The 16,682-nt window shown below is 46.8% G+C and overlaps 1 protein-coding gene across 1 annotated transcript; it reads right to left on the bottom strand.

The window, feature by feature from the left end:
• Window positions 1-55: 55 nt before the first annotated feature.
• Window positions 56-16,681, bottom strand: PALB2 (partner and localizer of BRCA2; the record flags this gene model as incomplete). The annotated part of the gene is made up of 14 exons (XM_079952875.1): window positions 56-756; window positions 1,583-1,731; window positions 2,334-2,421; window positions 3,420-3,536; window positions 3,714-3,875; window positions 5,048-5,133; window positions 5,420-5,581; window positions 6,553-6,627; window positions 8,121-8,862; window positions 9,692-11,351; window positions 12,631-12,730; window positions 13,210-13,269; window positions 16,228-16,425; window positions 16,661-16,681. 14 exons carry the CDS (start codon window positions 16,679-16,681, stop codon window positions 522-524), a joined length of 3,855 nt encoding a protein of 1,284 aa, XP_079809001.1. The 3' UTR covers window positions 56-521.
• Between the last annotated feature and the right edge of the window lies 1 nt (window position 16,682).

Here is a 16,682-nt window from a genome sequence, read left to right as displayed (position 1 = left end):
CATTGTGAGGCTGGGTGAATGGACTGCCTTATCTTTCAATGATACACATACAGCATTTGGAAAATTTTAGGCAATTTATAAGTGTTTAGAAACAAACCCGTCACCTAGAAAACTTTATACATTTTTTGAAAAAGAAATTTTAATATTATATTTAAGACACTCCAGAAAATGTTTTTAACAGTTCAAAGCCTGCCCAAGAGGGTGAACAGTAAGAACAATATATTTTGCACAATGCTGTGCCCAGGGAAGCCCATTGGGGTATGCAGAGAAAACGTTCAAAGTGGATCGTGCCCATTATCAATTCCTGAGACCAGCCTTCTGGGATAAAACTACCATTGGCCCCAGCAGGCATAACTATACTGGCAATGCCAGAATAAACAGAATATAACTTTCTCCTAGGGCTACTTCATAACACTTTTGAAATTGGTTTATTCCTGAAAGCATTCAACTTTTCGGAGAAATGGATCCCCTAGTCCTTACATGTTGTTCAAGTGCAGGAAATCTTGTCCAAATTAACTCATCTAACCAAGCGAGTCCCTCAAAGCTGTTGTGTAACTGTAAATGTAAACACTGCCGTCCTTTTGCCCAGCCAGTAGACAAGTGTCAGTTACAGACCATCTGGCGAGAGACCAGCTCCCTTCAGAGTTGGGGGGCAGCAGAGCCATGCACTGCCCCCAAAATAAATCCCAGACAGCAATGGTTCCAGATGTTAGCACAGCTGCTGCAGAAGCGCCCTTCACTTCACCCTCCAAGTACCTAGAGCCAAAAGCAATATCCAGATTAATGCTGCCCCATAACATAACTATTTTTTTAAAAAAATAAAGTAGAACTAAAATTCAAGAGTATAAAGTCAAAATAAAAAGAAGAAACACAGAGGACTCACATGTTTAAAAACAGATTTAACATTTTTCTACAACTTTATACAAGGCTGTTTTCTTAAAATCACAACAGTGCAGTAAAATCTGGATCCTTAAAAAGCCTGCTTAAATAGAAGTGGAAGTTACAGCATGTTTTAATGATCCTCATCATCAACCAGGAAAAAAAGCTGTTTGTGGAAGAGGTCCAGGATGTTCAAAGGGCAGAGAAGGGGGCAGGCAGAAAGTGGTCTGCACTTGAATGGTAACCCATCATGACACACGCCAGCAGAGGCTTCATTAGGAACTCCTGACATGAAGAGCTGCAGAGGAAGCAGCTCCCTTCACCAGAGTCCAGGAAGCTCCAGTACTTAAAATCAGATTTACACAGGAGGCTGGCAGGAAGGAGGCAGTGCCTTCCCAGTGACCTAGAGCTACAGAAGCATCAACAGGAATGTAGCTCCACTGGGCTGGAAAGAAAGTGGGGGAGGGGAAGCATATGCCTTGAATACAGGACATCCCCAGTCCTTGCTGCGCCCAGTTAACGTTATCAGAGGTAGCAGGACTGGGAGAAACCTCTGCCAGAGAGCCTGGGAGCTGCTGCCAGCCAGAGTAGGAAGAAATGAGCTAAATGGGCAGTCAGATCCCCATACCCTAGTTTGGCTGCAATCTGCTCTAACTGCTGGTTTTATGGGTGGAAACAACAACAGCAAACAACAACAACTTGCCTTCCTGTGATTCCCAGGGGAAGGGATAAGGACATCAGCCTGGCACTCCTCGCTGTCTTGGGGTTGAGCACAACCACCTGGAAGGCAGGGTTCAGCCATGAGTTGCTCTCCTTGGCATGCGGGTGGCTCAGAACTATGAACAGGAGGCCCTGATCCACAAGGAAGGAAAAGCAAGTAGAAATGTCAATTCAGCAAGCAACAAAAGTAGCAGCGACTGGTGGTGGAATTGTGGGGAGGGAGAGGAGATCCCAGGCTCAGGAAAGTGGTACCCCCTTAACAAGACTGTGACTCTGTTTCTAACCCACCTCTAAGACTCAAGGCATGCTGCAGTCTGAAAGCTGCACTGAAAGCAGAGCTTCTGTTAAAATCTCAGATCGGGAAACGTTTTGGTCTGGCTCTTAGATGCCAATCCAGAAACATTTTAACCCAGGGAACAGAAAGCTATATTGATGGAGACTTTGCTGATGCCTTACACTGCAATGGGATGTAGGAGGGAAGGCAAGCTCCTAGGAATGCAGAACTAAAGGGATTTAGGGCCTTCAAGGTCAAAGTTGGACCTTGGTGGTGTCTAGAGCTAGGAAGCTAGTGCAACACAAAGACCAGAACATCAGGGGAGGGCACAGGAGAGGTAAGTGCAAGGGTGCAACTTGAATCCCAGATCCCCTTTTCCCCAAGATGCCTTGCTCCTTGACCCAGCCCAAACTGCAGCACTGTGTATTTCACAGAGCAGAACCTGCTTTAAGAGATATACCGAGTCAGAATAGGCTTTGTGGCAGACAGATCCTGGGTAGGAAGAACCAAGGGGAACCTTCCTCAGCAGCTGCCCAGTTGTCAAGTTCCTGCAAAAGGAGAAAGCAAATGTCACCTGCTCCTGTACAGAGTGCAACAAAGGGGGGGGGGTAAGAACCAAACAGTGAAAATGTTCTGGAAGGCCTGTAAACAACATCTTGATAGACAGGATAACCCCAAGACTAATTGTTAGTTGCTGCAAAAATGAGGTCACGTATGTTTATCTGCTTTGAAGCCTTAGTTCTGATTCAGTTAGGAGAGGAGAGACTTCTCCCGCCGGCTGCCTGTCAGCTACTCCCTTATCTAAGGAGATGGATGTGAGCTGGGAAGGGGCCTCTAAGCCAGGGGTATTAACTGGGCTACTGATGCCAGCTTGTGTAGCTTGCTTTGTGTACAAAGAAGGGCCTATGGCTCAGTGGTAGTGCACCTGTTTTGCATTCAAAAAGTCTTGGGTAAAATTTCTAGCCCCTCCAGGTAGGGCTGGGAGACACTCCCCAGTCTGAAACCCAAGAGAGTTTCAGTCACTTCCAGGTTTCGATCGTTTGGGAGCCAAATGTTCGAGAACTAGGCTGTTCAAAAACCAAGGTACAACTGTATTAGTATTATTATTAGTAATAGTAATATACCACTCCATACCCACAAGTCTCAGGACTGTTCACAGGAAATCCACTATCAATCATTACTTTCTGGGCTTGCCAAGATTAGCATGTTAAAAATATTGTTTCCACCCCACCCCAAAATTAAAACAATATAACACAAATGTATGCTGTTGAATTACCAAGTCTTAATTTTAAAAAATAATTTTAAAATATTTAAAGTGTCCTTTACTAGCCTCCTCTCCCCACAAACAAATATTTCCTCCCATGTGACTGGGGGTGGAATATACGTTTATAAAATTGCAGTGTACCTTTTTTTCTGGTTTCCTTATGAAATATAAGTCAAACATCAGAGTCTCATTAATTTAGGACACTGGGAAGTTTTTAGATTTAGATTTAGAGAAAAACTTTGTTCTGGCAGTGGTGCAAGTAAACTCCATACAGATGCTTACCAGAGCACCAAGCAATCTGTGGTAGTCAAGGCAATTAAAGCCTCCTCCATCCCATCAACTTCAGCAAAAGCCAAAACAGTCTCTTCAGGAGGCATCAAAGCCTGCCTCTCCTTACTCCTAGAAACAAAAGAAACCCCCAGGGATGTTGAAACCAAGCTGAAAGAAGTAGAAGACTTCTCAAAGACAGCAAAACACCTTTTGTCTCTGCTGCTGCTCCAGGAGATCAGTGGACCACCCCCCCCCCCCACACACCAACTTTCCTTTCCCACTGCTGCTGCCACCGCCACCTCTCACCTTCCTGTATCAGAGAAAGAGAGAACTTCCACTTCTTGGTCTTGGAGTGACCCACAACTACTGACCAGCCTCCTATTCTTTAGTCCAAGGACAGCATTTACGTTTCCAGTTTTGATGAGGGGTTGCTTAACACAGCCATCTTCAGAAGAATAAAACAAGAACCTAGAAGAAAAGGTGACATGTTAGCTTTTGGCCCCGATTCCAAGCATGTTTGTAATCCCTCCCTTATGTCAACGGCACTTACTTCGGCAGGTATGCTGAGAACCTTAGTGTATTGGTAACATCTCTGTGCTACCATGCAAGAAAAACAGGGTTATTTGACAAGGCAGTCCTCATAATTCCTTGCCTCTGTCTTACAGTATGTACTGTGAACTTCTGAGTTTTGGGTGTATTTATGTTCACTACAAAAAGGGTCTGCTATGTTCGGCTCTTTTACAGAGCACTGCAAGGAAATTCTGTATTTCTGCTTCTCCCAAAGGCCACGAAGTCATTGATGGGAGGTTTCCTGTGTCTTTTTCTATGCACAACTGTGGTAACTCAGTAACCTGTAGCATCACTTGCTGAAAAGGTAAAAGGTAACTGTACTGGTCTGTAAAAATCCATTGCAAAATCCGTATTAGAGCAATACCTTTATTAAGCCAGCTGAAATGTCGGAAAATACCGTGCAAGCTTTCGAGTTCTCCAAAACTAACAACATAAAAAAGGCCCTGCTAAAACGGATCAAATACCAAAGGCCCATCTTGTCCAGCATTATAGAGGCCAACCAGATGCTTCTGGGAAGTCCACAAGGGGAACCTGAGTGCAACTGTAGCCCTCTCCTCACTTGTGATTCCAAACAACTTGTATTCAGAGGATGCTTCCTCTGAAAGTGGAGGTAGAACATAGCCATCATGACTAGTAGCCATTCATGGCCTTATCCTACTCTTTTAAAGCTATTCTAGTTGGTAGATATAACTTCTAGGAGATCTCCATCAGGCTAGATGGCAAGCAATGCAAAGTGGGGTAGGGGGAGAGACACAGATGAGGTGCATTTGAGAGTCTGCACACTATTTTGTGACATTTCAGCCAGCCTAACAGAAGTACAGTTGGTTGAGTTATTAATACCCAAAGAGCAGGGCATCATGTTATAAGAGGGTCAGTCTCACTTCTCTGCAGCAGCACTCAGAAATAACCACAAAGACTTAACTGTCAAGGTTCCTTCCTCAAGGCCACAGCGGTAGAGCTGGCCTCTACTCAGAGCCCAAAAAGCATTTTTAAAGTTACACTTAAGATGCACAATGATTATGTTGTGGAGGAACACACATTTTGGATCTCTGAAAACAGGCACAACTCACCTGATCTCTGAAATCTCCAGTCCTCCCAATGCAACACACACTAGGCTCTGGATACCTGGAAGAGGGACAATCTGAAAGACCGGAACCTGGGGAATCAGAGAAACAGGAATCAACTCTCTTCCTCCTCATCCGTGCTCCCCCTTCCAGGACAAGAAGAGCCTGGCTGCTGGAAGAGGCCAAAGGGGGCCCATCTAGTCCAGCATGTTGCTATCCCAAGGGCCAACCAGATGCTCCAATGGGAAGAAGTCCAGAGCCAGTTTTTGTTTCCAGAAGTTACTCAACGGCAACTGCAGCAAGTTGCAGGTGATAGCCACCATGGGGCAGACCACACATATTCTATTTCAGCAGGAGCAAAGACCCCTTCTTTCTAACCTTTGTAAAGTGCCAGGTGTGTACAGAGTCCCAGTGGCCAGACTCCAGGTGCCTCCAGAGGGAAACGGAAGCCTCACAAGCTGTCACAACACACAGTGCTGTGAAGTCAGCGGCCTCCCACCACACGGTGCCCACGTCCACCGAGCATGAGCCAGAGCAGCTCTGTACAAAACAAGAGAGAAAGAATCAATAGGGGGCAGGTGGGTGGGAGGGAAATGTTGCCAGCAGAGGCAAATCATGTGCCACAAAGAGCTTCCAGCAGCAGCAGCAGCAGCAGCAGCAGCAAGGGATTGGTGCTCCCCTACACAGGGAAAAGCAGCTTACTGGACATGTGCAGGCACCAGACCAGTGGCTAGCTCAATAAAGGGACCGAGGCTCAAGCTTGTCAGGAAAGCACCTGCACATCCAGGCCTTCCTCCCAATATGGACCAGATGTGGTCTCTCAGTGCTTCACTTCTAAAGGCCTTTCCCCTGTTCATGCCAGATGCCCTGACGACGACAAGTACTTGAACCCGGCTAATCCTGCCCTTCCGCTTCCTTCCCACCGCCTGAGACTGAAAGGGAGAGCACACATGGGCACCCAACCACAATACTTCTGGCCTCTGCACACACACACACATGCAAAAAACAACAAAAACAGCATTCTTGGCACTATCCTGGAGGCCTGTCCTAGGAAAGGAGAGAGTGAAGGGAGGATGGAAGAGAAAGGAGAGCACCCAAGAGGGTGGGGGCCACTGTGCCACTCCTCTCAACTCCACAGGCAAGTGGCTATCTGCACCTCTACAATATTTTGTTACGTATTCATAACCATTTCTGAGCCACTTAATTTTTTTTAACCCGTAAGCAGTGTAAGCTATGTACAATATAAATACAATATTCATTATAATGAAAAACCCAAACCAATAAAACAAAATAAAAGCATATAAAAGGAAAAATAAACAAAAGCCTGAATCAGTCCTAGCAAGCCTGAATAACATTGTTCATGCAGGGCCTAACCTCCAGGGGGGAAAGGACACATCTGTGTCCAGAAGTAGGTAGAATCGGAACAAGGTGTTTAAAAAAGGGGGGGGGCAGACATGCATTTACATCAATAAAGCACTTTTTAAAAAAGTGACATGGTTTTCTTCTTTGACCTTTAGTTTTGAGGTCATCTGCAAGCTCCCTTTTCTCTGGCTGTCCTCCGCTGGGTCTTCTACGGTCACTTCGTTCTGCGATAAAACATCAAGGTAATAAAATGAAGAACCATATGGCTTCCGGGCAGCAGAGTTCCCACCTGCCTCTTAAGCGCCAGGCACCTGGAGTGCTAATAGTAGGTTGATAAGCAATGCAATAATTGTTAATTAGTCAGATAGGTACTTTATGTTTGGCTAGATTTGTTTGGTTTTATTTAATTGGAGTGTACAGAGTTGCCAAAACTGTAAGTGTAATGTTTTAATGTATCATATATTTTGATGTTAGCCGCCCTGAGCCCGGTTCTGGCCAGGGAGGGCGGGATATAAATAAAATTTATTATTATTACATCTGCAGAAATGTGATTTTGGACAGACAAGGGTACCTAAGCTTGGCTCAAGCACAGTTGTCCCAAATCAAGATTCCTGGAAGTTAAGGTAAAACATGAACTCTCAATATTCCAACCCCTTGAATGAGGTGGAGAACCTTTGGTGCTCCAAATTTTGTTGATCTGCAACTTCCATCATGCCTAAAGGGGATGTTGGGAGATGCAGTTCAGCAGCATGTGGAGCGACAGAAGTTTCCCACTCAAGGTAGGCTATACATCTGTACCAAGGATTTATGCATGAAAGATACTGCCTAAGGGCGGAAGCTTGAACTAGGCTGCCTTCTTTTGGACGCAAGGGTATTCCACACCTAGTAGGCTAAAAACCAACAGTGATTTGCCCCTTGCTGGGAATGGTCTTGGAATGCTCATGAACATTCTACCTGCTCAGGGATAAGGTTTCACCCACAGTACCCTGGCAATTGATGCAGCTTCTGTGAAAGAAAAGTCGATCTGGCTGGGAAAGGTGGGGGGACTCTCACACAGGGCTGAATGACGGGAGAGAGGTGTTGGCAGAAACAGGCTGAGTAGGCAGGAATGTTGAGCGATGGGTAGCTAAGGGGACCCAAGTGAACTCCAGGTGACGGTGACCAAAGAAAGGGGGCACAGTAGGCAACAAGAACCTGAGGAATGGGCAGAGGCTGAGGGATAAAGGGAGGGAGAAACAGGCAAGACATGGAAGCAAAGAAAGGGAAAGACGTAGAGAGGCTGTGGGAAACTTAGGCAGGGCCAGAGAACAGGGAGTGTCATGGAGTTCTGGAGGCAGCCAAGAGAAAGGAAAGAAAGAGGTACACAAGGGAGCGAGTTTTGATTATAACTGCAGTTCCTGGAAGGTCAAGCCTGCAGCTCTGACAGAAACGCCTCCGCTTTCTCCTTGGGAATCCCAGAGACCTCTACAATTATGACCAAAAGCAGAGAGCAGTTGGTACTACCCAGCAAGAGTGTGCGATCACTGATTGATAATTACAGCAGAATGTGGGTGGAGTGAGTAATAATGTTCAGCTGCATTTTTAGCTGCTCTTTTGTTTTATTGAACACTCTTAATTATATAACTTGTGCTGTAAATATGATGCTCTGCTCTTGTTGATTATTGTTTGTACACTGTTTGGAAAGCAGCACAGAAATTGTATGAATAAACCAACCAACCATAGGCTCCTCTGCTCTTTCTTCCTGTTTGGGGGATTCCTTGTAACACTCAACAGACTCGCCAGCTGACAGCAGCCTTTCTTCAAAGCTGGCCACGTCCTCATCAGGCTTCCAGCTCTTTTCCTTTTGGCCTTGTGACCATGAGGGCATCCTTTCGCCACCTCCCTCTTCTTCCTCTTGCCTGCTCCTGGGCAAGGCAGAAATACCTGCAGAGTCCCCTGGCTCAGGGCTGGCATGAGCTTGCAAAGGAGATGCACCAGGCGTGCCTGGCAAGGCCTGGGAGGCTGGGGTTGCCCCCAAACGGGGGAAAACTGGGGTAGGCAGCTGGGACTCTGGGACACCCTCCAGGGCTAGAGAGAGGAACAACTCAGTTGATGGAAGAGCTTTCCGAGGGAAGCCCACTGGAAAGGGTGGCTCTTTCTCCAGGGAAATGGGATTCTCTCCTAGTGCTGAATCTTTCTCAAAGCCAGCCCCACTAGTGTCCTGGAGGCACTTGGCTGATTGGCCAGTGTCAAAAGTCTCCGGCGGATTTACAGCACAGGCTTTGAGCTTTTCCAGTTTAAGTGGCCCAAATTCATCTTCAGGTAGGTGGAATTCTTGGAGATCTAAGCCACAGGGCAGCCATTCAAGACTGGACATCTTACTTCTCTTGCCGTGAAAAGGAAGGGGCAATTTGGGATAACCTGTCCCAAAGAGGTAAAGTGAAGTAGGATCCCGAGATTCCACAGGCAGGCTGGCCCTTCTACCTGCAAACACAAAAGAGAAACAGCTTAGCCTGTCATTCACTGCAGTCGTGAGGATATTGCTCTAGAAGGGCTCCTGGGATCCTTAAAGTCACCCTGCTTCAAATTAGCAGCAGGAGACCTGTTGGTTCGAAACATGCTCTCAGTTGTCCTTTGCTGAACCACCTAGATGCTCTAAGCTGTGAACTCCCCTGCATCTCAGGATTCTCCTGGAAGAAATGGACAGATGCAAAGGACCTGTATGCTTCCAGGTATGTTTTGAAAAGCCTTGTCTTCTGCCCCCATTCCCCAGCTCAATAAGGCCCCAAAACAATGGGGAAATATCAAAGACCACCAAGGAGCCTGTAAAATGAGCATATTGTGATCAAGCTGGAAATCTAAAAGCCCTCCCCATCCCCAATTAATATGGGGCACAATCAATCAATCAATCAATCAATCAGGGAGCTCTTCTTGTGTGCCAGCTGCACAGCACCTCCAACTCACTTCAAAGGGGGCCAGTCACAAAGAACTTCCTAAGGAGATCCTGCAGGTCAGCCCACCCACCCACCCCCATGAAAATACGGCACCTAAGGGAGATTTCTCAACTTCCCTCATGGGGAGGGGTCTCCACTGAAGAAGCTAAGCCAGTGTACGCAGGAAATGAGCAAGATATTCCCGAGGGGATATTTACTGAGGCCTTTCATGAGAGCCATTGGAGAAATTGGTGGGCACTGTGGTGCCCACAAATACTGCATTGGCAACCCTTGCTCTAAAGGGACCAAGTAGGAGCCCCCTCCCCAAGCTGCCCCTGGGTGATAAAGCTGAACGAGCTCTGGGTCCAGGGGTCACATACCTCGGGATGCTCCCCTCCGCTTGCATTTCACAGAGGCAACTAGGGGTGCATAGTGAGGCAAGGGGTCTCTATCCACTTGTGCCGGATTGACCGCAGTGTTGTTCCAATTCCCAGCCTGCTCAGGAGACCCACTGTCAGGACAACATGTCTTGTCATTTTCTTCCAGGATTCCCATGAAGCTGGAGGGAACACTGGCCTTTGAGTTCACCACCTGTGAGACATGGACAGTCTCAGGGTTTGTGGAAGCAGAAACTGCAGACTCTGCCAGCCATTTTCTGCCACTCTGCTTGGATTCCACGCTGCCACCAGATGTAATGTAAAGCACTGTGGCTTTGTCTTTTCCATGGTGGTTTTCTTTCCTTCCCTGAGCTTCACTTGGCACAAGAGAACTCTCAACCTTGGGAATTGTCAGCTCCATGTTCTCTGCTGGGTCCTCCGCTGTGCAGGACAAGGCCTTGTGATTAGACCTCCCTCTCAGCCTTCTCTTTCTTCTGGGCTGCACTAGGCCTTCACTCTGTACTAGATCCCCGCTGGAAGATGTGCTCTCGTTAGAAAGAGACTGAAGAGGAGAAGTGCCAGGGCTGGCACCAGAATTGGGAAATGGGAAAGGAATAGCCTGTCTCTGCTCACCACTTTCTGTCTGCCCTTGGGAGGACGACGAGGCTGGATCTGTGCTCTTCTCCTTGCACACAGTTCTCTGTCCTTTCCTACTTTTGCCCAGCTGGGTTTGAATGACGGCCGCCAAGTTCACCTCCCTCTGTTGACTGGACATTCGCCGCGTTGTCCTTACGTAATACTCAACAGGAAACAGGAGCCCCTCAACTACTGTGCAAGAGCTCAGCACATCCTTAGCAGGTGTGGCTGGAGCCCTACCCAGGAGGGGAGATCCAGTTTCTTCAAGCTGATCCCCTAAACCCTTTCCACTGGGCTTGCTGGTGGGAGTGTCACCGCCGCTGAGCTCCAATTTCTGAGGTTCCTGGCATTGGCTGCCTTCTTGCTGCATTCCATGTGTATGAGAGGCAGCCTCAATGGTCACAGCTAAGCCTGCAAACTGGCCTGCGTCCTTCTCCATCTGTGGAGATTCAATCTGCATGTCTGCAGGTGACACAATATTCTTGAGAGCTGGACCTCCAGAGCCATCAAACAGGCCTTCCTCACAAAGATGCTCAGGTGAAGATTCCTGGTTTTCACGCGACAGATCATGAAGAAAGGTGGCTTGCCCATATGTTTCCTGTAAACAATCCAGATGCAGCAACACAGGAGAAACATTGCTGCCTCTTCCTTCTTCAGCTGTGTTCCCTGAGGAGGCCACTGGGATGCTATGGTCCATCCATAAACTGTCACTTCTGTTGAAAACTGGCGACCTGGAACCCTGGGAGCTCTCTGGCTGGGGTACCACATTTCCCAGAGGTGCATCCCATGTAGATTCTTCTCTCTCCTCCAAAGCCAAAGATGCTCTCTGTTGCACTTTGGTTCTACTTCTTGACAAACTATTCTGGTTTTTCTTAAGAACAGGACTAAAGAGAACCCTTTTGCGGTCCTGGTTGCTACACGAAGAACTCAAGTTTCCTAGCAAGCTGTCTTCTTGGTTGAAGGCCTCAGGCTTGAAGGTGACTGATGCAGCTTTTGCAGTGCTCTTCTTTGAACAGCCACCATCTGTGAAGGAAAAATTAACAGCACTCTCCCATCAAGGAAGCACACAGCACAGCAAAAAGAAGCACATTTTAATCAAAAAAGTTGAAAACTACAAAGGCAGTTTAACATAAGGCTGTTTCACTTCCTAAAGAGTGGAGAGCAGATTTCAGGCTTGACAAATCTACTTTCCTAAGAGATATGGAAAATAAGGTTTTGAAATAAGCAAAAACTAATGGTGAGGATTTGCTGAATTAATAATTTGAATTGGAATATAAGAAAGGGAGGTATGAGGAGGTCCGGAAAATAAGTTAAAAGAAAATAAGTAAAGGGAAATTCTATGTGTTTTTAGTTGTTGTTGTTGTTTTGTATTTTTGTATTTTTGTTGTTTCTTTTTTGTTGTCTTACAATGTATTATTCTGGAAAATTTCAATAAATATCTTATATATAAAAAAAGACAAATCTACTTTCCTGTTTAAAAAAAATTAAAACCCAGAGATTCATCAAACAGAGTCAGGTACAAAAACCACTTAGAATTAAAGAATTCAGTGCTGAGGAATTTCTTTTGAGCACTAGAACTGAGCTCACAGTCCTTGTACAGTGGTACCTCCGGTTATGGACGGGATCCGTTCCAGAGGCCCGGCCATATCCCGAAAAGTCCGTAACTGGAGGTGCCCTTCTGCGCACATGCCACATTTGCAACCCAAAGTTTGCGTATCCAGAGGGATACATAAGAAGAGGTACGACTGTATACAAAAAACCCGCTTCTGGTTACACATACGTATGGTATTTTCTTCAGATTAGCAATATGTGGGAACATAGAAAGCAGTATAACTAGAGGAACAGCTGTATAATATCAGAGCTTTATAATATAAACTGGATTATATTGCATCAGACCATTGGTCAATCTGACTACTGACTACACTCCTGGCAATGGATCTCCAGGGTTTCAGGCAGAGAGTCTCTCCAAGTCCTACCTGGAGACTGAATCATGAACCTGGTGAATTCAAAGCAGATGCTTTGCCACTGAACTGCAATTCTTCCAAATGCAGAAACAACAGAAGAAAACTTAATTTAAGTTTTATGGCATCTCCCTGTAATGGTCTCACTTAGTCCTCAGCCCAAGAGGCCTGCCCAAGAGGCCTGTCTAAGAACAGCATTGTGTGCAATAATTACAAAAAGTGCTCTGCCTTTTGGGAAAGGTAGAGTGAGCCTATAATACAAGAGTGAGAGCCATGGAGCAATGACTTCATCAGGACAGATAAACACCCAAAGAACCATGGATCTGCCTTTCCAGGCTTACCTGCAAGGTCCCCCTCAGCTTCCTCTTGCATAAGCAACAGGTTTTTCTCTGCAACCTTTTTCTTGACATAGTTGTTCACCTTTTCAGCTCTTTCAGCACGCTACAAAAACAAAACAAACAAGGGTAATGGGAAGACCGGCGCTTAATCAGATGTGCTTCCATTTTCTGCCAAAAATATTATTATTATTTATTAAATGTTTATATCACTCTTCATGAGATGATCACAGGGGAGGGGTTACAACATAGAAACACAAAAATACACACTATAGTAACAAACAAAACAATACCCCCCCCCCCCAGTTTAAAAGGCCATAGATTGTTTAATTAACCAAGGCCTGGAAGAAGAGGGATGTTTTTTGCCTGGCACCTAAAGATATGTAAGTAAGGAGTCAGGTGAGCCTCCCCAGGGAGCACATTCCACAAGCGAGGGGCCACTGCAGAAAAGACCTGCTCTTGTGTTGCTGCCCTCAGGACCTCTTGAGGAAGCACATGGAAAAGGGCCTCAGGTGATGAAACATCTTCCCCAACTGAAGAAACCAGTTGCTTATAAGTCCTTGGCAGACACTATTGTTTACTTACCTGTAACCTGTGGAATGTTTTGCTGTATTCTCTTTTCAATAAGGCCAACTTTTCTTTCAGCTGGAAGACAAAGATGTTACAAGGTGGTCACCACAAGTTGTTTTAAAACAAGGTTTAGGAAGACAGCAGCTACATGAACTGCATTGCCAAACACTCGGTCTTGCTGGAGGAAGGAAGAACACAAGAATGCACACCAAAACAATGTACTCAAAATGAAGGGTTCTGTGTAACTTAAAACCGCATCCCCAACAGTATAAACTGGCCTCCCTCAATCTAGTGCCCTCCAGGTTTTTTGGAGTGCAACTCCCAACAGCCCCAGCCAACACAGCTGTATGATGTTGGGGCTGATAGGGGTTATAGGCCTAACATCTTGAGGGCACAAAGTTGGGGGAGGCTGGTTTAAACAGATCCCCAAAAGGAGTACATAGGAAATTGCCCTGTTGTTGTTGTTTAGTCGTTTAGTCGTGTCCGACTCTTCGTGACCCCATGGACCAGAGCACGCCAGGCTTCCACTGCCTCCCACAGTTTGGTCACTCATGTTTGTAGCTTCGAGAACACCGTCCAACCATCTCGTCCTCTGTCGTCCCCTTCTCCTTGTGCCCTCCATCTTTCCCAACATCAGGGTCTTTTCCAGGGAGTCTTCTCTTCTCATGAGGTGGCCAAAGTATTGGAGCCTCAGATTCACGATCTGTCCTTCCAGTGAGCACTCAGGGCTGATTTCCTTAAGAATGGAGAAGTTTGATCTTCTTGCAGTCCATGGGACTCTCAAGAGTCTCCTCCAGCACCATAATTCAAAAGCATCAATTCTTCGGTGATCAGCCTTCTTTATGGTCCAGCTCCCACTTCCATACATCACTACTGGGAAAACCATGGCTTTAACTATACGGACCTTTGTTGGCAAGGTGATGTCTCTGCTTTTTAAGGTGCTGTCTAGGTTTGCCATCGCCTTTCTCCCAAGAAGCAGGCGTCTTTTAATTTCGTGACTGCTGTCACCATCTGCAGTGATCATGGAGCCCAAGAAAGTAAAATCTCTCACTGCCTCCATTTCTTCCCCTTCTATTTGCCAGGAGGTGATGGGCCCAGTGGCCATGATCTTCGTTTTTTTGATGTTGAGCTTCAGACCATATTTTGCACTCTCCTCTTTCACCCTCATTAAAAGGTTCTTTAATTCCTCCTCACTTTCTGCCATCAAGGTTGTGTCATCTGCATATCTGACGTTGTTGATATTTCTTCCGGCGATCTTAACTCCGGCTTGGGATTCATCCAGCCCAGCCTTTCGCATGATGAATTCTGCATATAAGTTAAATAAACAGGGAGACAATATACAGCCTTGCCGTACTCCTTTCCCAATTTTGAACCAATCAGTTGTTCCATATCCAGTTCTAACTGTAGCTTCTTGTCCCACATAGAGATTTCTCAGGAGACAGATGAGGTGATCAGGCACTCCCATTTCTTTAAGAACTTGCTATAGTGTGCTGTGGTCGACACAGTCAAAGGCTTTTGCATAGTCAATGAAGCAGAAGTAGATGTCTTTCTGGAACTCTCTAACTTTCTCCATAATCCAGCGCATGTTTGCAATTTGGTCTCTGGTTCCTCTGCCCCTTCGAAATCCAGCTTGCACTTCTGGGAGTTCTCGGTCCACGTACTGCTTAAGCCTGCCTTGTAGAATTTTAAGCATAACCTTGCTAGCATGTGAAATGAGTGCAATTGTGCGGTAGTTGGAGCATTCTTTGGCACTGCCCTTCTTTGGGATTGGGATGTAGACTGATCTCCAATCCTCTGGCCACTGCTGAGTTTTCCAAATTTGCTGGCATATTGAGTGTAGCACCTTAACAGCATCATCGTTTAAAACTTTAAGTAGTTCAGCTGGAATATCATCACTTCCACTGGCCTTATTATTAGCAGTGCTTTCTAAGGCCCATTTGACTTCACTCTCCAGGATGTCTGGCTCAAGGTCAGCAACCACACTACCTGGGGTGTACGAGACATCCATTTCCTCTATGTATTCTTGCCACCTCTTCTTGATGTCTTCTGCTTCTGTTAGTTCCTTTTCACTTTTGTCCTAGCTCAGAAATTGTCCTATCCAGCTCAGTAGTGTCTCTACACTGAACAGCTGTGGCTCTCCAGGGTCTCAGGTAAGGGCAGCTCAACCTAGAGATGCTGAAGGTGGAATCTGGGACCAGCTGCACACCAAGCAGTTGCTCTACTGCTAAATTATGGACCTATATATGGGCCAGTGGCTCTCCGGGATTTCAGACAGGGGTCTTTCTTACTCCCACCTGGAGATGCTGATGGGAACTGACCCTGGGAGTTTGTGTGTGCAAAGCAAGTGTTTATGTTCCTTCCCTACAAAGTAAGATTCCATCTAGCTCAGTACTGTTGACACTGGCAGTGGCTCTCCAGGGTTTCAAGCAAGGGTCTTTCTGACTCCCACCTGAAGATGCCGGTGGGGACTAAAAACAGACTTTTTTTTTGTATGCAAACTGGAGTGAGAATGTTCTTCCAAGCCATGATCTTTCTCAACCTTGGGTCTCCCGATGTTCTTAAACTACAACTCCTATCATATCTGACCCCTCGCCATGCTGGCTAGGAATGATGGGAGTGATAGCCCAGCAACATCTTGGGACCCAAGGTTGAGAAAGAATCCAGTCCACATGGTTCTAAATAAACAGCTGGTTTAAGCAAGGACATAGGACGCTGTCTTACACAAAGTCAGATTATTTGAGTCCATCTAGCATGTACTGTCTACACTGACTGGCAGCAACTCTCCAAGGTTCCCAGCCCTATCTGGAAATCCCACTCGTGGGGCCTTCTGCGTTCAAAGCAGATGCTCTATACCGCAGAGTGAGGGCCTTCTCCCCTGTCCCGCCTCCTGAAATCTCCACTACAGAAAAAGAGAGGGGCGGGCCTTCCTTCCCCGGCTGCCAGGCCAAAGCCCCTCTCTTCAAGAGACCCTCCGGCCCTTTCCTCCTCCAAGCCAAAGCCCCGCCCTCGCGGCCCCTCTCGCCCGGCGCCCACCTGGGCCTTCTCCTGCGCGTTGAGGGCCGGGAAGTGGCCCCGCGGAGGCTCCATATTTCCCGCTCTCTGCCCGCCACGCACCTCGCGCCAGCTGCGCCTGCGCAGTAGCAGAACCAGCGAAACGGCGTCCATGGAAACGCAAGATTCGCCAGGAGCGAAGGAATGTCTCTGCGCATGCGCCTTGTCAAGAAACGGGAGCTAGCGCCATAGAGACGGAAGGTAGAGCGGCTCGTTGCCCCTCCCGCGCCGCTATCACCTACCCACTTAATATTGCGCTTTATTCTCCGCAGCTGGGACGCCAGAGCGTGCCAACAAAGGGATGTCTCTAATCAGAGCCGAATGTTGAAATAAGACAGGGCACCAGGGAGAATAAGGCAAGGGAGGAGAGGAGTCGCCTTGTTTCCAAACAGAAACCGGAGGTAAACGTATTTACGTCACTTTCGTCTTCAGTCATT

Source organism: Podarcis cretensis (genome assembly GCF_951804945.1).
Source record: "Podarcis cretensis genome assembly, chromosome: 14".
In the NCBI taxonomy this organism is placed as follows: Eukaryota; Metazoa; Chordata; class Lepidosauria; order Squamata; family Lacertidae; genus Podarcis; species Podarcis cretensis.
This window is presented reverse-complemented; position numbering and strand designations above follow the sequence as displayed.